General features: G+C 41.8%; 3 protein-coding genes across 8 annotated transcripts in view; 1 reads left to right on the forward strand and 2 right to left on the reverse strand.

The window, feature by feature from the left end:
* The window catches only part of LOC129727437 (NADH dehydrogenase [ubiquinone] 1 alpha subcomplex subunit 13), a 510,282-nt gene that overhangs the window by 449,015 nt on the left and 39,971 nt on the right, over nt 1-21,296 (forward strand). The gene's annotated exons all lie outside the window — the stretch shown is intronic.
* LOC129727424 (calcium-independent phospholipase A2-gamma-like) lies at nt 7-2,377 on the reverse strand. 2 transcript variants are annotated; one of them, XM_055685259.1, is made up of 6 exons: nt 2,143-2,377; nt 1,936-2,024; nt 1,458-1,869; nt 1,180-1,400; nt 695-1,127; nt 7-523 (listed from the first exon to the last, which is right to left on the reverse strand). In XM_055685259.1, exons 1-6 carry the CDS (start codon nt 2,162-2,164, stop codon nt 282-284), a joined length of 1,419 nt encoding a protein of 472 aa, XP_055541234.1. In that variant the 5' UTR covers nt 2,165-2,377; the 3' UTR covers nt 7-281. The 2 variants fall into 2 exon arrangements, with proteins under 2 accessions (XP_055541234.1, XP_055541233.1); XM_055685258.1 differs by having other exon boundaries at nt 1,936-2,377.
* Nucleotides 2,749-7,876, reverse strand: LOC129727418 (Fanconi anemia group I protein). 2 transcript variants are annotated; one of them, XM_055685246.1, is made up of 11 exons: nt 7,650-7,876; nt 6,902-7,595; nt 6,191-6,846; nt 6,001-6,136; nt 5,799-5,940; nt 5,352-5,748; nt 5,127-5,291; nt 4,920-5,068; nt 3,961-4,817; nt 3,683-3,899; nt 2,749-3,629 (listed from the first exon to the last, which is right to left on the reverse strand). In XM_055685246.1, the coding sequence occupies exons 1-11, from the start codon at nt 7,743-7,745 to the stop codon at nt 2,804-2,806; spliced, it is 4,335 nt and encodes a 1,444-aa protein (XP_055541221.1). In that variant the 5' UTR covers nt 7,746-7,876; the 3' UTR covers nt 2,749-2,803. The 2 variants fall into 2 exon arrangements, with proteins under 2 accessions (XP_055541221.1, XP_055541220.1); XM_055685245.1 differs by having other exon boundaries at nt 5,799-6,136.

Genomic DNA, 21,296 nt, shown 5'->3' on the forward strand with positions numbered 1-21,296 from the left:
GCAGTATTGTTTTTCACAGTTTGTTTATTCCTGTAATCCTGCTTTCTTCTGGTAAAATGTGCCCCGTGGTCCGGTGAACATAAATCACATCGTAAACAGTAGCTCGGCACGAGTTAATAAATCAGTCGGTAAAATTATAATAAAAATGTTTCTGATAAATAAACTCATCTTCGCGCGAGTTAAACGATACTCTTTCTCTTTCTGGGACGGGTATTTGCTTAATACCTTTCGACATCTTTGGAACTTTATCACTTTTAAATATGGTAAAAAAATCTGTAAATTCAACTGAAAGCAGTGCGAATCGAAGCGTACGCCTTCGAAAGTATATTCCGCTTTTGTGTGAGCAAATCTGCTACCATCTCGAACTTATCCTCGTTGCGCAAAAAATACTCCATGGTGTCTTGCTCCAGCTGAGCGATCTTCTCCGGGCGAATCTCGACCATCGAAAGAAACTCAGTTAGATATGGGTTGAATCGAAAATAGCGCCCAGCAGGCAACAAATCACTAAGAATTGTGTGAGTCGCTGAAAATATCAATTGAGCAATTATTTCTTACACTTAATCAGGTGAACTGTTGAAGAAGAAAAATTTATACGCTAATCCAGTCCGATTTTTTTACTGATGCTCAACAATTATACCGAATAGAATAAGACAAATTAAAACTTCAAAAAAATATACAGCACATTTTTGCTTACCTTCGGTATCGGTGGCGGAGTCCAATATTCTGAGAAACTTCGTTTTCCAGGAGCTGGAGAGCGATACCCGTTCGAGCATATTTTCACTGATAATTTTCTGGCCGTCCTTCCAGTCCTTTGGTCGTGTTCGGGTTCTACCCGTGCCGAACGAAACTACACATTGAATTCTTTCACCAGGCCATAAACATTTGGCCTCGTGAATCGCCACCGTAGTCGGATTGTTGTACAGTATACCACCGTCCTGGTGCAGTTGATCACCAAGTTGGAAATCGCCGAAATAAGCTGGTGCAGCGGATGAGGCTCGCACTACTTCCCAGAGGCGCGCTCTATGGCTTCCTGAGTACACCGACTGAACATTCAGGGGAAAGGTGTAGTTCCGGAATACATGGGCATCAATATAATCATCGCAGATGGTAGTTGAAACACAGCAAAACTGAAACAAATTTGTTTAGGCCTTGAAATAAATAAACGTATTATGGTATTACCTTTGGAACGTGAAGCAATTTAGAAGTGTCAATTATTCTACGGTGGCCAATATGCCGTTTGAGTAGTGTTTCCCACAGCTCTACGTCATAATAAGCATGGCTTGAGACTAGACGAGATGCTCCAGTAAGTTTGTCGAGAGTGGTCGGTCGGTGGAACATTTTGTGGCTCATTTTCTTATACAGGTGAAGTCCTTCGTCCAAGGTGAGATTTTTCTCGGAAGCTGAAAAAATGATAAAGTTACTATGTAAAAGCCATCGAATTTTAAATTTGTACTCACCAAGAGCGCAAACCAGGATTGCTCCAGTCGACACTCCGCACACCATATCAAATAAATCGAAAATTCTCCTGTTAGTCAATTTCTCAATTTTCCTGAGCAATTCCATTACTATGATACCACGTATCCCTCCACCATCAATACTGAGTATTCTAATTCCAGGGGATGGAAGGGGTGGAACATATCCCAGCAGTGCCAGCCCCAATCGAGCATGTTCTACAATAGCCGGATCGGATAAGTGAAGATATTCCTTGAACAGTTCAATTGCCCCTTCCTGAATGGCAAAACTTTTTTCCTGTGGCGAGCGGTCCAGTTTTTCTACAAGCTCATACAATACCTGTCGTTGACGGTCAACTGGGATTGCTTTCCGGCGCAAATCCATCAATGCATGTCGAGTTTGCGACTGATTTGAACGCTAAATAAACAAAGAAAAAATTGATTTCACGATTTGCATATGACCTTATGTAATTATTATTTGTACCCATTGCTGCTTTGAAATTATTTCCGGACCTCCCCATGATTTCACAGGTAAGATTCGTGATTTATTAGCCACTACTGACAGTCTACCACCTGCGTATACAGAGAGTACATTCCAAACATTGAAACACAACATAAAGGACAGTACTAGTATTTTGGTATTCAACTAAACCACTTCGTAAAAAGTTACTTAATAGTTACTCAAACGAACCAATTGCTTTCCAACTAGACATATTTCTCAGACTTTTAATCCGCGAGCACACTTGAAATTCAACATGTTTTTATTTCGAGAAGGTTTTTACATTCAACGTTCACAACATAAATCTCAATATCACACCACCTCTTAAACTTAACATTATGACTGTGCAGATAAGCATAATGCTGTGGGTGAAATGGGGATGAAAATCGCCGAAAAATTTATCGTGACTCGAAGGAACGTGGTGTGTGTGAGTGAAAGTTACGATGCGAACAGAGTGAGCAAAACAAAATATTAATGAAATGTTCAGTCTGGTGTACACAAGAGTGTGCACTGTAGTAATAATGCGTTTAAAATTACTTTGAAATTTGCAATAACATTAGTTACAAGTTTAACTCTTTTTCTTACATGTTAATTTGTATCTTTCAATTTTGTCAATGATATTTTGAGTACAAATAGTCTGATGTGTAATGTTTACATCCTGTCAGTTGATTTTAAAAGCTTTGGAAGGCATGATTTTGTGATTTCAGCTATTAAAAGTTTCTGAATAAAGATTCAACTCTCGCAGGAATAAAACAACAGAACTATGAGGTGATATTTCACAAGAAGTACCAAACAAGATTTATATTGAAATTTCAATTTAATAAAAAAAAACGAACAAAACCCAGTATGAACGCTACGGCTTCTTAGCAGAACTCCTGGAAGCCCGTCGGCCTGGACCCAATGTTCTAGCGGGTAAAACTACTGCTGCAGCCGCAGCTGGTTTATTCGCCGTTTCCAAAGCCGTTTTATTAATAACCGATATGGCCTTTTTTCTGACCACCTTCCTTTTTTTGGCTTGCTCGATAGCAATATTTTCCACCTCTCTTTCATCCGCACTGGAACGTTTTTTCCTAGATCGGCGCTTGCTCTTTTCGTTCAACAATGCCAAGTTCTTCAATAGCATATTTTCGTTCCCTATATCAGACAGGTCAGTGTTCGATTCCTGCTGATCCAGCTGACTTTCGTCAGGTAAAGAAAGTGTACTGACAACAGCATCCATGTTTGAAGACGAAGTTGGCCTAGGTAATGGTCCTAAATCCTGTTCCTGGTAGGCTTCAAGACCAGCTAAATCACCAAACTCCGGATTTGTCTCATCTTGTCTACCGTCGCATGCCTTTTTGATGGCTTCCACCAATGCAGGTTCTTTAATTCGAAAATCTCTTACTGTTCCAATGTGTAAAAGATAGGTTAAATCTTTTTTCGTTCTTTTGCTCAGCAGTAGAACGAATTTATTGAAAGTTTCAATTCGAAACACCAGCTTCGGTATGAGCTTGGTTTGGCGAAGCACCTTCTCCCGGTTTCGCTTTGCATTTGCAGAAGATTTTGTTTTAGAAGGTTCCTCAAGCTCTTCGTCTTCGTCACCTTGCTCAGATTGACCTAGAATATTTTCTTCGATAAACGGAAATAAATTGTAAATTCGAACGGCTAGCTGCTTCGATGATTTGATAACTAAGTTAAACCTGCAAAATTTCAAATCGTGAATAAATAAAAATTAAAATAATTGCTACCATACTTTGTTGAATCGTGAGCAACAGCTGACACTGGATGTCTAGTCAAGAAGTGCTTCGTCAAATTCGTCAGACAGCAGTAGAGGTTGATCAACAGTTTCAGCAAAGCATCCATACACGACCCCAAGGGCAGCTGTGCATTGGCTAAATGTGTTGCAGCCGTTATAATGTGGACCAGTTGTGAACACATTGATCGCTCGATAGATTTTAATTGATGTAAATCTACGATGAAAATACAAAATTTAACTATAGCTTCTAAATCTCACTGCTCAGGAATGCGTACACTCATCATTTTCACCGTGTCCGTAAATCTTCAGTCGACCAAGGACGCTGTTTGTTCTCAATACGAAATGATCGACATCATTTAGCTGTTGGTTTAGGACACTACACAAGGCATGTAAGGCAGGTTCTACGGTTATAGAGCTGATCGATTTCAACGTAAAACTTGGAGCAAGCTCGTCTGCTTCAATCTGTCCGAACTTCCTCTCGACGAGCATAGAAACTGTATCAAAATAGGCACCTGTTTGTGTTTTAAGTCTCAAATCAAACAGAATTCTATGCACAATGCCAAGAGACTTCAACTTTAGTTTAGTATTCGCGCAAAAATTTTGAAACCAATTATAGGCTGCATTGATTTCGCTGATTTCCATTACATTTGATTGATAAAGAATTTCCAAACACAAAAATAAGTTGCACACTGTCTTTTCGCCCGACGACTCAGATTCTGCCCCATCTGCGAAATACCGGTCGACGATATCGTGCATATTTTTGAGCAATTCAGCTTTAAAGTTGCAACCCAACGAACAGCTGATCAGTCTGAGAAACTCGGAAAATTTTCTTTCGTACACGCCCTGCGCTGTGAGTAGTGCCTGTCGGAAACTCTCGCTTCCACCAAGAGCAACAAGTATGTTGCCGTTTCCGCAAAGCTCATTGGTTTTCTTGACTACACAGTCATAGACTATTTTGCTACACTCGCATAAATGATTGAAAACACGTTTGCTGTGCTTGATTTGCCAATATTCCGGTGTGTGACGCAGAGCTTCTAGCTTTTCCGACGTCACCTTAAGTACGAATACGGTGAACTCACGATTCGATCGGAGTGATTCAAGGTCATGTTCCGGTCCGTATATAGTTGATTCGCTTAGGAGTTATTAAAATAATTAAAACCCGAAAGTAAGGGTAATGTTATATGTGATTGCGACACTTTACCAATCGCAGTCGATCGTACTGCTAAATACTTACTCAAAAATAATTTTCAAGAGTCGCTCCAGGGTCGCTAAATCGAAAATATTGTCAGGTTTAAAAGGTACACCCTTTCCAATACCTCCTGTGGCTGTAGGGGGAATGGTTTCATTATTCGCTTTTTTACCTCCCTTTTTTGCTTCCATTTTCTGTCAGAAGAAAAAAATATAATCGGAACAATTTAATCAAATCAACATGAATATGTACCTTTATTTTCTCGTAACTAGTTTGATGGTGCTTAAAAAGTTTGAGTAAATCCCGAAGATAGCCGTTGTCTCTTTTTGCGTTGAAAATACAATAAGACATAGCAGCTTCGATCGTGTTCAAGTAGTGGCAACCGATAACGCATGTCTTTTGGTCCAATGTTCCTATCTAAAATTTAAAAAGAAAGTCGTTATACAACAATATAATGAGAAATCCAGCTATCCTTACAATTCCTAAACTATCCAGTGAAATCTGTTCTACCTGCTCTACCACATCTTTCAATATCTTGTGAGTACCTTCGTTGTCATGTTGTACATTGTGTTGTTCACAAAGTGTAACACAGTGTACCATAAGGGCAGTCAGTTTGCCAACGTTATCGAAAACTTCAATTTGTTGCACTTGTAAATCGCTTGTTTCCTCCTCCGATGCTGCTTCACATTGCTTGTAGCGAACACATCTCTCGAAATCAATTACCAACGTGCCCTCCAGTGATTCACTGAAGTAGCTGCTAAAGTGCAGATCAGCAAATTGCAGCACGTGAGGCAATAGTTTACTGTTGAATTCTACCGCTCTGCCAAGACTCTCATAAAGCAACTCTCGAATGTCAATTGTTTGCGTGAAGCATCTGGAAAGATGTTTTTCATAAAATAGAGTATGTACCATGTAGGTACCTACCTTCTAAGAATTCCTAGAATTTCCAAAGTTAACATATCAAAATGCATATCAGGGTTGTCTGAACGGCCCAAAGTGGACTGTGATAATAAGGACATTCCAGATATGGAAAGTTGCGTAAGATTCCCGGCGGACCCTCCTAGAACTGAGCGGCGGGAGTTATTGTTTTTCAGCTGTTTCAACAGAGAACAAAATCCGAACACACCCATCATGCGTGTGTTGACCTCGCTGTGATACATCGCTTTACGAAGCACTTCAATGAACGCATCTCGTATTTTGTGTGATATGCGAATTAATGGAAACAGGAACGTTACAAGGCGCATTGCGTGGACGCCATCGATCTAAAATAAACACAATACATAATACGTTTTTGCTCTAAAACTCGAAAAGCTTACCATTAACAAATATTCCAAAATGTAGTTGATGGACGTATTGCACTCGGACAACGTTAAAGCATTGGTTAAGCTCAAGGTATTCAAACACTCCGAAAACTGAAGTGACACAAGATCGGCAAAAAGATATTGCTTCAATTTTCCAACTATTCCATTCCCAAATATGAAACGTTTTTTAACAAAGTTTTGCAGAAATGATATGGCACTAGAATGTAGTTTGGGTTGTTTCTTTGCAATTAGGAGGGCAAAACCGAAATGAATCACCCCTGGTGTTACAACTTCCAGGCCCTCTTGACTGTGCTCAGTCAGAATAGCCAGAATACGATCTATGTCAGGAACAACCCCCGATTCGATTCGTCCGCGACACCATGCCGAACGGTTGCATATTGTTTTCTCATTCTCATTATCGGCCACCAGTTTTGTGAGAAAAGTCATCACCTGTGAGGTAACCACTTTCATAGTATCAGGTGTGCGGTTGATTTTACTCATCGTAATCAGGGCACTAATTACAAAGGGTGTTAACAGAAACTCAGGCATACATTGAAATGGTTTAAACATAGCTACCACCTGTGCTTCGCTCAACCGAAACTCAGTGACATTAGATAAATGATAAAGTACGGTCTCCTCCGCTTCACGAATTTCCTTGTCAGATACAGGTTCTGAGAATAAATTTGAAGTAGTAGGTATATTTTTGAATATAATTAAAATTCTTACCAATGCTATCAAAATCTGTGCTATCAGCTCCATCGCTCAGTAGTACCTTTTTGTAATAATGTTTATGGAAATACTTTTGCAATGAATAGATCGGCAACACCAACAAGCTGGAATATTTGAGACAAATGTGGAACAACTGGAACGACAGGGCAGGGATTTCCAACGGTTCAAATCCCCGCACTGCGTCGCAAATCTTTCGAACCACAACTGTTGCTTCTTCCTTACAGAGGGATACCTCACGAAACATTGCAGCAAATGATGTCATAATTCCATTATGGATCTTCATCTTGAACAAATCATCCAGCACCTTCTTCCGATACTCACTGCCAGATAGTATAAAACCATTAGCACTAAACTTGCCAACCTGCTCGTGCAATAGCTTTAGCACGTCAGGGAACAGATCCTTCCAACCGGTACATTTAGGATCTCCTGCACGGATCGATTCCAAGCAATATTCCATAATTTCTACCAATTGCTCGGCGCTGAACTTTGGCAAATCAAGAACCAGCCTAGAAACTATGTCAAACACTGCTTTGGTAGCTAACTCTGTTTTGTTCAACTGGTTTAGCACAGCCAAAGTCACCTCGAATCTTTTTTCTTTCGACTTACTCGAGTACGCCAATCCGACGAGTACAAAATGCCACAGCGTAAATCCATCGGCAGTTTTAAGGTTTGCTGATACCAGGTCACTCAACTGAAAATAAGAAACTCTAGAACTTTTTATCAATGTTATCTTAAATGAAATCACTTCTTTGATCGGAAATTTCTCTAGAATTTCCTTGAGTTCGTCGTTCTTCTTCTGTTGACCAAGTTTGATAATTGAAACTGCTACGTTTGGTGGCATTTTCTTACAAAATTGAATAATCTTTCCTGCGTTAACTTAAGTTAAAACGGATAAAACGAACTTTGATGGTTTTAACGATATCACAATCATGTAAAAACATGACAACGGTGAACATTCGCGCCCACTGGAGACGACAGCGAAAATTCGTTTGTTTTGTTTTGTTATGAACACTGTAAATGCAGAAGCGGCAAACACATACATTTACAGATAGGGGTAAGCGGGGCAAACTTGGTTGGGTAGCGTAGTAGCTTAAAAATTTGAGAATTTTTTATCAAGAATTATTTAGCAATTGGTATGTTACATTGAGTGTGCATTACTCGTCAATGGAGGTGAGTATTTTTACTGGCTCGACATGAATACTAGAAATAGTCGGGTTTGAAAATTTTCGAATGTGTCGGGTACGGGTCGGGTTCAGGTTTGGTGAAAAAAAAAAACCGGGTTTGGGTTTAAAAATGTCGGGTCGGGCTCGGGTTTTAGAATTTTGGGCTCGGGTCGGGATTGGGTTTCACAGAAACAAAATTTTCGGGTTCGGGTCGGGTACCATCTCTAATCAATATGTACTCGTATTGAAGACGACAGTTGATATGTGTGCTCCTCATTCATCAATAATCTACTGCGCATTTCATGGAGAATACTTACAAAAAATTGAAAAATGCCGTTTTCCAATAAAAATTTTCAACCTCACGTGATGAAAATATCATCAAACAGCATTTAATCAATTGTAGCTGAGCTAAAACTGACATGTATTTCATTCATTCGTATCTTCTACAAGATTTGTTACAAAACATTTTTGTCATGATAGTTACTATATAAAAAAATGTCAACTATTGTCTGTGTGGCATACGCCCTTTCTAAAAGTAACCATAGAAAAGTTGAGTAACGCTTGTTACGCACGATGCGAACATAAATGAGAATAAACTGTCAGCAGGACTGACACTTTCGGTTAAACAGCCTACGAGTTCAGACTTACTTACCTTACCAATCGGACAAGAGCCGTGGTGGCTCGTGCTGTATCAAGAATTTGTCGCCATGTTGCTCGGTTTTGGGCTGTGTTTCGCCAGTTCCCCAGGCGTCTCATCACCCGCAAGTCTCCATCGATCTGGTCGAGCCATCGTGCACGCTGCGCCCCCCTATTTCTGGTGCCGGCAGGGTTGCTGAAGAGAAATGATTTCACAGGGTTGCCGTCCGGCATCCTTACGACATGACCGGCCCACCGCAACCTATTAACTTTCGCCAGGTGTGCAATGGGATTCTCTCCAAGCAGCGCGTGCAGTTCGTGGTTCATGCGCCGTCGCCATTCTCCGTCGTCCGTCTGTACTCCACCGTAGATAGTCCGTAGCACCTTCCGTTCAAAAACTCCAAGAGCGTTAAGGTCCTCCGCGAGAAGCGTTGTCGTCTCGATCCCGTAGAGGACTAACGGTCTTATCAGGGTTTTGTACAGCGTCAACTTCGTGCGTCGTCACACTCGATTCGATCGGAGTGTCTTCCGGAGTGAAAAGTAGGCACGATTTCCTGCCTGGATGCGTCTCTGGATCTCTTTGCTGGTGTTATTGTCGGCGGTCACCAGTGACCCCAAATACACGAACTCATCGACCACCTCAAGCTCATCACCGTCCACAGAGACTTGAGTTGGGAGGCTGATGTTGTTCTCCTTGGAGCCTCTCGCTCGCATGTATTTTGTTTTCGACGCATTTATCCGCAATCCGATCCGTCCAGCTTCGGCTTTCAGTCGGGCGTAAGTTTCCTCCGCCGTCGCAAAGTTACGTGATATGATGTCGAAGTCATCCGCGAGGCCCAGAAGATGAACAGACCTTGTGAAAATTGTGCCCCTCGTGTCGATGCCCGCCCTCCGGATCACACCCTCAAGGGCGATGTTAAACAGCAAACAGGAAAGTCCATCACCTTGTCTCAACCCTCTGCGCGATTCAAAGGGACTCGAGAGTATCCCCGAAACACGCACGAAGCACATCACTTGCGCCATGGTAGCTCTGATCAATCGAGTCAGTTTATCCGGAAATCCGTTGTCGTGCATGATCTGCCATAGCTGTTCTCGATCGACTGTATCATAGGCCGCCGTGAAGTCAATGAAGATGTGATGTGTGGGCACGTTGTACTCGCGACATTTCTGTAAGATCTGTCGGATTGAGAAGATCTGGTCCGTGGTGGCACGGGCTCCCATGAAACCCGCTTGGTACTGGCCAACGAACCTCCTGGTTAAAGGTGATAGACGGCGGAACAGGATCTGTGAGAGTATTTTGTAGGCGGCATTGATAAGCGAGATGCCGCGGTAGTTGCGGCACTCCAGCTTGTCGCCCTTCTTGTAGATGGGACAGATAACTCCCTCCGTACACTCGTCTGGCAGTTTTTCCTCCTCCCAAATCCTGGAAATGACCCAGTGCAGCACTCTAGCCAGCGTCTCTCTTCCATGTTTCAAGAGCTCGCTCGGCAGTCCGTCTTTGCCTGCGGCTTTATTGTTTTTCAGCTTCCCGATCTCACAAAGGACTTCGTGAATATCGGGAGCTGGTACTCGGTCATCCGCTGCTGGTGCTCCTAGGTCAGTTCCTACTCCGCTTCTGTTTGCTGTTTCGCCATTCAGGTGTCCATCGAAGTACTCCTTCCACCTGTCGACCACCTCGCTGGCATCCGTGAGAAGGTTCCCATCCGCGTCGTTGCACATGTCGGCTTGCGGCACATAGCCTCTGCGGGACTGGTTTACCTTCTCATAGAATTTCCGCGTTTCACTGGCACGGTATAGCTGCTCCAGCTCCTCATGCTCACGATCCTCTTGCTGGCGCTTCTTTCGTCTGAGAACCGTGGTCATGTCGTTCCGTGCCCGTTTGTAATTGGCCTTGTTCTCTCTCGTTGACCTGCCCAGGTATATCGCCCAGGTCCGGTTCTTCTCATTCACCGCCGCCTCGCACTCCCCGTCATACCAGTCGTTTCTGCCACTCGGTGCTTCCACTCCTAGTGTCGCCGTTGCGGTCTCCACGATAGCTGTGCGAATGCTGCACCAGCCGTCTTCGAGAGGCAATGCGCCCAGCCCCTCCGCTGTGGGTAGCACCGCTTCAGGCTGTTGCGCGTATTCCTCCGCAGCCTGGGAGTTCCGGAGCTGCTTAATGTTGAGCCGCGGGGTTCGGTGATGTCGCGCGTGATATACGGTCGACAGTTTTGAGCGCAATGATACCGCAACTAGGTAGTGGTCCGAGCCAATATCCGCACCGCGATAGGTACATACGTTTGTAATGTCAGAGAAGAACCGGCTGTCGATGAGAACATGGTCAATTTGATTTGCTATACGTTGGTCAGGTGATCTCCAGGTGGTTTTGTGGATGTCCTTACGGGGAAAGAAGGTACTTCGGACTGGCAGTCCTCGAGAAGCTGCGAAGTTGACGCATCGCTGGCCGTTGTCGTTCGTCACGGTGTGCAGGCTATGTTGGCCGATCACCGGCTTGTACATTTCTTCCCTACCGATCTGCGCGTTCATGTTCCCGATGACGATCTTGATGTCTCTACGCGAGCAGCTGTCGTAGAGTTTCTCCAGCTGTGCGTAGAACTCTTCTTTCTCTACATCGGGTCTTCCTTCGTGTCGCTCCGTAAGCGATATTTTTACAATTGAACAATTTTGTGTCGCTTAGAAGCGAGAGAAAATATAAGATCGCATAGCAACAGACCATAAGACACGATCGAGCTGACTAGGAGCATGCTAGATCCGCGCGAGACCTCTAGAATGGAGTTTTGAACAGGAACGTGAAAACGGTCTCACGCGTAGATTGTGTATTTTAAACGTTTTGTTTAGTTAGGACTTTAGGATAAGCCACTCCCATGTGAAGGGACCAAGGCGCATTAGAAGTTTACTTTCTCTTTCTAACGTTAGGACTTAATAGAAGAATGAACAACATTTGTAATGTGTTCAATGAAAGGACCCGTTAGAGCCAGAAGGAAAATAAATAAATTTTCTCTAATTTTAATGAAAACTCTGGCATCTTAAGGGATAGTTATAGATAAGGATTTTTTCGAATAGTTATAGATCGCGTGTGTAACTTGTAGTGTTAAGATGACTTTTGTAAATTTTTGTTCAATAAAGTGAAGTTTTCCTCCAGTACAACAAAGTGTTCTCCTTCAAAAGCCAATTTCAAAGTACGACATTAGTCGGAAAATCGACTTTGGCAATTTTAACAACAACTTCTAGAAAAGGAAGTTTCATGGTGGCTCCAGAGAGGAGCATTTGCATTAGAACTCACACCATTGGAGAACACTTTGGAAGACTTCAAGTTTATAGTGTTCCTAGCCCGAAGTTTGAGGGCACAACGTGAAAGCTATTGAATAGTTAATATCGTGTTGGGTGTTTGAGAACCACACGAGGTTGCCTTTTGTGATAAGTAATAATCACAGGCAAAGTGATTGGTGTGTTGGCGCCATAAGACCAAGAAGTGAAGTCCCAGTGTATTATCACACCGATATCACACCAGCTGACGGACGCATGAAATAGACACTAGTCTATTCTGGACCGGCATCATCGGCCGGAAGGATCGAAATCTCAATACTAGCTAGGGGCTAGCGTTGAGTCATTAGCGCAAGGAAAGCTAGTGCAACTGGACCGGCATCATCGGCCGGAAGGATCGAAATCTCAATACTAGCTAGGGGCTAGCGTTGAGTCATTAGCGCAAGGAAAGCTAGTGCAACTGGACCGGCATCATCGGCCGGAAGGATCGAAATCTCGATACTAGCGATACTAGCTAGGGAGTCATTAGCGCAAGGAAAGCTAGTGCAACTGGACCGGCATCATCGGCCGGAAGGATCGAAATCTCGATACTAGCTAGGGGCTAGCGTTGAGTCATTAGCGCAAGGAAAGCTAGTGCAACTAGACCGGCATCATCGGCCGGAAGGATCGAAATCTTGATACTAGCTAGGGACTAGCGTTGAGTCACTAGAGAACACTAGTGCAACTGAACCGGCATCATTGTCCGAAAGAATTAAATCTTGATACTAGCTAGAGGCTAGCGTTGAGTCACTAGTATGAGGCTAGTGCAGCAGACGACAGCATCAGCAAGCAGTTAAAGTTTTCACCAGATCGACGGAACGACGAACCGGTACTTTGACCGGTGATTACAACAAGCAGAAAACATCAGCAGGGTGAGTCCAAAATGGATAAAAAATTAGTTTTAAACGAAAATGGCCATTGCCGATTATGTAAAAATCCAGATGAGTTTAACGATATGGTAGCCTGCGATGAATGCGATCGCTGGTCCCATATCATATGCGCTGGGTTGGACCACGTGCCAGTAAAGACTGAGCCGTGGTTTGTTTTAAATGTAAGAAGACGTTCGATGAGATAACGTCTAGAGATAGGAGAATTAAGCAGTTAGAACAGGCGTCGGCGGGAAATAAACCCCAGATAACCACTGAAAGGGAGTTTTATCGGGAGATGATAGAAAGTTTGAAGGAAATCAAGCTTAGTAAAGGGTCGAACAGCGACAGTTTTTTAATAAGACAGTCTCTAGCTGAGCTGCCTTATTTCGATGGGTCATACAGAGTATGGCCCAGGTTTAAGCAAACGTTCCTCGAAACGACGAAGACGGGGAACTTTTCTGATTTAGAAAATTTAAACAGGCTTCAAAAAAGCCTTAAAGGAAATGCGTTGAAACTTGTCAGCGCACTTTTATTGGATTCTGCGAACGTTAACGCAGTATTAACGAAATTAGAGGATCACTTCGGTAAACCGGAAATGATTTACAACGGACTTTTGAGAGAAGTTCTTTCCTTAAGACCGCCTCGATTCGAGGTACCAAAATCAATTATAGATTTTATTTCAGGCGTAGGCAACTTAGTTATTACAATGAAAAGCCTGAATAGGGAAGAATATTTGAATGACCAGAGATTACTTAAAGACCTGGCAAATAAGTTACCAGCTACATTAAATCAAAAGTGGCTGATGCACTTGAATGAGGAGAAAATCTTATCCTCACCAAGCAATCCTTTCATAGCGCCTACTTTGGTGACCTTTTTTGAGTGGTTGAAGCCACAAGAAACGCTAACCAATATGTTAATTGCAGAAAGAGGTTCTAGTAATGAAAAATTCGAAAGAACACCTAAATTTGACAGGGTGAATTTTTTAGCAAAGCAACCACAAAAATGTTTCCACTGCAATAAAAATCATCGCTTAACTGACTGCCAAGACTTTAAAAAAATGCCAGTCGAAGGAAGAAGGCAGTTTGTAAAGGACAAACAAATATGTTTTGCCTGCTGTGATAATGACGGCCATAGGCAGTGGCGCTGCAGAAGCGCTAAAGTATGTGGGATAAACGGCTGTGCTTTGAAGCACCATCGTTTATTACATCAAAATATTTCTAGGAATGCAAATCAGATAGGAGAACCTAAGGAGAATTTGAACTGTCTTGTTCGAGACAGTAAAACCATTTTATATCAAATCGTACCCGTTACGATAATTGGGAATAATTGCAAACGCAAAACTTTTGCTTTCTTTGATACGGGTTCTTCTGTAAGCCTAATCAGAGAGCAAGTAGCGAACGAAGTGAAGGCGACAGGTTCACCTGTTCCATTAACTCTTGCTTGGACGAATGGCGAAACCCAAGAAGAAACGCACAGCAAAATGGTGCAAATTAGTATCCGTGGAGATAACGGAAAAACTTTTAGTTTAAAAATTTAAGAACAGTAGATGATTTGAAACTACCAGTTCAATCGATTGACATAAACCAATTAAAGGCGCGCTATCCATATCTTTAAGATGTCAATATGCGGTCATATGAACATGCAGTGCCAACTATATTGTTGGGACTACCTCATGCCTATCTGTTCAAAGGGCTAGCACAGCGTTCAGGTGGTAATAGTGAACCCATCGCCATGCTGACTAAACTGGGATGGACTATATTCGGGGGAAGTGATAAAGATATCAACGCCAAGAACTTGTTCACAATAGAAGTGGTGAAACAAGAGGAAAAGTCTATCAGAGAAATGATGGCAGATTATTTCTCGATAGAATCCTTTGGGGTTAAGGTACCGCAAAGTGATTTAGTTTCCAAAGCCGACGAGAAAGCCATTAAAATAATGGAAAATACTCTAACTCGTACGAAAAATGGGTATGAGATTGGACTTTTATGGAAAAAGGATAAAACAGAACTTCCATATAGTTTTAAAGCTGCGCTAAGTCGTCTTTTGATTCAAGAGAAGAAGATGGGCAAAGATCCTGCTTTCAGAGAGTGGTATAACGGCAAAATTAAGGAGTATCAAGAAAAGGGTTATATTCGCAAATTGAAAGCAGAGGAGTATATGATAGAAACTCCAAAAACATTTTACCTTCCTCATTTTGTGACGATAAATAAAAACAAACAACCGTCAAAACCAAGACTGGTATTTGACGCGGCTGCTAAAGTAGAAGGAATTTCACTTAATTCACAGTTATTATCAGGGCCAGACATGACAGAATCAGCCCTGGGTATAAAGGTGCGCTTTAGAGAAGCGCCGATAGCAATCTCTGGTGATATTCAAGAGATGTTCCATCGAATTGGAATAATCAAGGAAGATCGACAGGCTCAACGAATATTGTACAGGGAGGATCCAAAGACTAGACTAGACGTCTATGAGATGCAGGTTATGACATTTGGCGCAACCTGTTCACCAGCATGCGCACAATATGTTAAAAATACGAATGCAAAAGGGTTTCTTGATGAAAGCCCGGAAGCAGTTGAAGCAATAATAAAGAATCATTACGTAGATGATTATTTGGACAGCTTCCATGATATAGAAAAGGCAACACGAATAATTTCAGACGTAATACGTATACATAACCATGCTAATTTTAAGATACGAAGTTTTGTCTCAAATTCTAGAATGCTTCTAGAACAATTGCCTGCCGACAGAGTGTCACCAATAAAAGATGTTCTCCTTGATGAAGAACAAAGTTTTGAGAAAGTTTTGGGATTGTATTGGGACACACGAAATGATATATTTAGGTATAGGTTAAAAATTCCAGAGTTTGAAAAGTCAAAGCCAACCAAACGGGAAGTTCTTTCCTTTATCATGAGTGTGTACGATCCACTAGGGCTCATATCTCACTTGACGATTGAGTCAAAGATGTTAATGCAAGATCTATGGCGAACCGGCATAGATTGGGATGATAAAGTCCCGGATAATTTTAATACAAGATGGCAAGATTGGATAGAAAAACTATCACTAATTGATCATATTAGTATCCCCAGATGTTATTCCCTTCTCAAAGAAATAACTAGAAGAGAGCTTCATGTATTTAGTGATGCGTCATTAAGAGCATACGCTTCAGTAATATATATGAGGACTATAGCACCTGAGCAAACGGATGTTACCATTGTTGTTGCAAAAGCGAAAATTGCACCGACTGAAATTGTATCGGTGCCACGACTGGAGTTACAAGCAGCCGTGATGGGAAATCGCTTATTGAACCCGGTACTTAGCGAGTTAAGATTAACAATTGATGATGTAGTTTATTGGACTGATTCAAGAACAGTCTTGAGTTGGATCAAGTCGGACGTAAGAAAATATAAGCAATTTGTACAATATCGAGTAAGCGAGATTCTAGACACCACATTAGAATCGCAGTGGAGATATATAGATTCAAAATCGAATCCGGCTGATGAAGGCACGAAGCTGATCTCATCAGATCCAAAATTTATAGTAGGACCATCATTCCTGAAACTAAAGGAAGAAGATTGGCCTATGAAATTAAAAGATAAGCCGGCTGAAGAATCATGCGAAGAAGAGCTACGACCTGTTTTCACTTTAAAGGAAGTAGATAAACCACGACTTAATGTTTTATCTATTAAATGGTGCTCTGATTGGAATCGGTTGAAAAGAGCCCTCTGTATTGTAAAAAAGTACGAAGAATTTAAAAAATGTAAGAAGACGAATTTACCGTTTAACAACAAAATATCTGCTGGAGATATGGAAAAAGCAGAAGAGCTTTTAATTTAAACCGCGCAATGGGATGCTTTTCCCGATGAAATGGTAGAGTTACAAACAAGTGGTACAGTTGATAAAACTAGTAGAATAAGAACTCTAACCCCATTTTTATCAACCAATGGAGTTATGAGATTAGAAACACGATACAAAAACACGAAAGTAGTACCATATGCGGCTAAGTATCCGTATATTTTACTGGATAAGCATCATGTTTCTGAACTGATATTAAAAAATCAGCATGAACGTTTCAAGCATAAGAAAATGAAGGCTGCAATAGCGGCTGTTCAACAGAAATATCATATCATTCATATCGATGCTGGAATGAGAAAAGTACGCAATCGTTGTCAGCATTGCAAGAACGAATTTGCAAAGGCAAAGGCGCCAAAAATGGCACCATTGCCAGAATGCAGATTACAACCATATGTCAAACCTTTTGCACATACGGGCGTGGATTATTTTGGGCCATACAATGTATCAATAAATAGGCGCTCAGAAAAGAGATGGGGAGCGTTGTTTACATGTATGACAACAAGGGCCGTTTATCTAGAGGTGGCTCATAACTTGAGTGCAGATGCATTCCTGTTGTGTCTTAATACTGTCCAAGCTAGACGGGGCAGGATCAAGTACCTTTATAGCGATAACGGAACAAATTTTGTAGGCGCAGACAATGAGTTGAGAAGAATTCAACGGCAATTGTCCACCACAGGAATTGAGTGGCATTTTAATACTCCAGCATCACCGCATTTTGGCGGGGCCTGGGAACGTTTAGTACGCGAGGTAAAAAGTTTGATGCCGAGCGCGACGATACCTGAACATGTATTTAGACATCTTCTCGCTGAAATTGAGTTTATAATCAACTGTAGACCATTGACATCAATTTTATTGGATGCTACTGATGATGAGCCTCTTACTCCCAACCATTTTTTAATCGGATGCGCTGGAGGAGCAGAGCCGTCGTTGAATGATGTCTCTCAAGCGGAAGCATCAAGACATCAATGGAGACGCGTTCAAGCATTCGCAAAAAATTATTGGGATCGTTGGCTACATGAGTATCTACCTTCCATTGCAAGAAGATCAAAGTGGACTGAAGAAGTAAGAAATATTAAGGTCGGTGACATCGTTATGATTGCAGACGATCATCAAAAGGCAAAGTGGCAAAAGGGCATGGTCATAGAAGCGCATACCGCAAAAGACGGGAAAGTAAGGTCAGCGACTGTAAAAACAATGACAGGGATATTGAAGAGACCCGTCGTAAAATTAGCAGTCCTAGATGTTAAACAATCAGAAGAAGAAAATCCGACGAAAGAACAAAATAAAAAGGACGAACGTGAGGATATTGAACCAATTCAGACAAGTGCTAATAAGCGCAAACTGGAACACAAAGTGGGAGGTAATGTTACGGGCAAGCAGTCATGCACCAGAAAGTCAAGTGCAGGCAATAAAACTGAGTTTGTTGGGATAATAAAGGAAATTCCAACTAAAATATCTCTATCTCAGCCCTACGAGTACGGGAAAGAATCGAGTACGGAAAAGGATCGCAGCATTGATCCCGAAACCTAAACCGAAAAAAGCTATAATTAGACCATGTACGTGGGCAAATTTGTTGGTTCTTATTTATGTACTATGCGCAGCATTCGGAAGTGTACTTTCATACGAAGGAACAGGCCTGATTGCTTATGATTGCGGAAATCCGGAGGTCAACCTAACCAGTTATTCTTTGCTAGACGTGGCATCATGTATTCCGCCAGCAGACAATTTGACGACTGAGGAGGTCCAAATTCAGGTATTACAACGTAATATCAAAAGCGAAATACCGGTTTTCCAATGCAAGGTAATCATGGGGCGCAGAGTGAAACATTGCGGCATGCACTCTCATATATCTGAATATGAAAGAGGATACGCATACATTGTTAAAGAATTTACTACCGAGGATTGCAGACTTTCACACCAATTGGCAAGAGTGAGGCTTACGGATACGCATTCGATTCGCGAACTAAAACGTAATGCCATTGTAAGGGGTGAGATTCTTATTGTAGGATCCGTTTGGGGAAGCAATTGTAGAGGTGGAAAGTATTGGACGCCTGAATACACTTGGGAAAATGCGTTAGTTTATTATGAGTATGAAATAACGCTACATGATTACGTCGCTACAGTAGACTTTGAAAGCGACACCGTTTATCTTAGAAATGGTTTAAATTGTTTCTACTCGCAGGGAAAATGTCTTGATTCGGAGGATGGTTATATTACTTGGGATATAAACCTAAACAAAAAATGCGAAGAAACAGAATTTGAAGTTATTTATGAGGGACTAGTAAACAAAACCAAGAATGGAGATAAACAAGAAACTCGGAAAAAGCCAAATGTTATTTACAGTACAATTTCTAATACAAACTTATTTTCAATTCGAGCCAAAGAGCAAACAAAGATTTGCGGTCACGTTGGGTTTAGGACGGACCATCCACGTATATTAGTAGTGGAGGTAGTTGGCTTCAATTCTCCTTTTGTAAGACGATCTACATCAGGGAAAAATTTTGACTTGTTTACGTATTTCAACTCCAAGATAACGATTGTTGAAAATTATATTGGACAGAGTATGACTGAGCTTTACAACACAGTTATGACGGAAATATGCAAAGTAGATAAGACGCTAATGGAAACAAGGTTTGAATCCGACAGAGTTTGTTTCGAGCATAATCAAACGATCGGGTTTTACCGCCGTTGTAGCGGGAGAAGTTTTACATATCTTAGAATGTAAACCGGTATACGTTACGCCGAGATCAGAAGACAATTGTTATCAGGAGATACCAGTGAATTATAATAATAATACAATGTTCATATCTCCTGTGACAAGGATCTTGCAGAATAGAGGGACACAGATCGATTGTACGCCTCTACTTCCTGCGAAATTTCGAATTGGAGGCAGATGGTATACCACGGACAGTCGCATACGTGAGACTACCGCTCCATTACAACTTACTACTGATATTTTAACTACTTGGTCGTATACACCGTTACCTAATCTGATGAAAAGTGGGGTGTACGATGCGGAAAGCGTGGAAAAAATGAGGAATATGATTTATGAACAGGGGGACGGATAGCGTCAAACGTACTTCATAAAATTCTAGTTGGGCAGCAGCCTGATGTACAAGGTTTTCGTTTCGATGCAATCGTATCGAATAAAATAGTTGAAAATGTTATTGAAAAATATTGGAGTAAACTGATGTCCTGGTCGACCTGGCTGGGTAGTATAACTTCCACATTCATTGGGATATACATGATTGGAAGGATACTTAAGTTTACAGCTGACACAATAATGCATGGACGAATATTGTATGATATATAGGTCTTGGATGGCAGTTAATCGCATCGTTTTGGGACTCTCTCACAAACTTTCTATCTCACCGAAATTCTATGAAAAGAACAGCTCAGAAAGATGATACACTAGAAAAGGGATTGAGTATTAAGGAACTACAAGAAAAGACGGAAACGGAGAGTGCTCCCAGGAGATATTTGTATCCAAAGGTACAACAGTTAAATGAGTAAACCTAGGACGATTTACGGGGTCCGGGATGTCGCTCCGTAAGCGATATTTTTACAATTGAACAATTTAGTGTCGCTTAGAAGCGAGAGAAAATATAAGATCGCATAGCAACAGACCATAAGACACGATCGAGCTGACTAGGAGCATGCTAGATCCGCGCGAGACCTCTAGAATGGAGTTATGAACAGGAACGTGAAAACGGTCTCACACGTAGATTGTGTATTTTCAACGTTTTGTTTAGTTAGGACTTTAGGATAAGCCACTCCCATGTGAAGGGACCAAGGCGCATTAGAAGTTTACTTTCTCTTTCTAACGTTAGGACTTAATAGAAGAATGAACAACATTTGTAATGTGGTCAATGAAAGGACCCGTTAGAGCCAGAAGGAAAATAAATAAATTTTCTCTAATTTCAATGAAAACTCTGGCATCTTAGGGATAGTTATAGATAAGGATTTTTTCGAATAGTTATAGATCGCGTGTGTAACTTGTAGTGTTAAGATGACTTTTGTAAATTTTTGTTCAATAAAGTGAAGTTTTCCTCCAGTACAACAAAGTGTTCTCCTTCAAAAGCCAATTTCAAAGTACGACATTAGTCGGAAAATCGACTTTGGCAATTTTAACAACAACTTCTAGAAAAGGAAGTTTCACTTCGTGAGGGCAGTGCACATTGAGGATAGTGTAGTTGTAGAACCGGCCTTTTATTCTCAACAAACACAACCTGTCGCTGATCGCCTGCCACTTGATCACACGACTCTGCATCCTGCCCAGCACTATAAAGCCGGTACCCAGCTCATTGGTTGTGCCGCCGCTCTGGTAGTACTGTGCCTTGCAGCCACAAATCCTCCGTACCTTCTCTCCTTTCCGGCAAAGCTCCTGGAGCGCAACGATGTCGAAGTGGCGGGGTTCTAGCTGATCCAGCAGAATCCGGTCGCCACCCGGGGCGTTCAGCGATCTACAGTTCCATGTACCGAGCTTCCAATCGTCGTCCTTATTTCGTCGCCTAGGTCGTTGCCAATTGTTCCGGTCCGTATTCAATTCTTGATTGTTCGTAGTATTTT

Source organism: Wyeomyia smithii, chromosome 3 (genome assembly GCF_029784165.1).
Source record: "Wyeomyia smithii strain HCP4-BCI-WySm-NY-G18 chromosome 3, ASM2978416v1, whole genome shotgun sequence".
Classification (NCBI taxonomy): Eukaryota; Metazoa; Arthropoda; class Insecta; order Diptera; family Culicidae; genus Wyeomyia; species Wyeomyia smithii.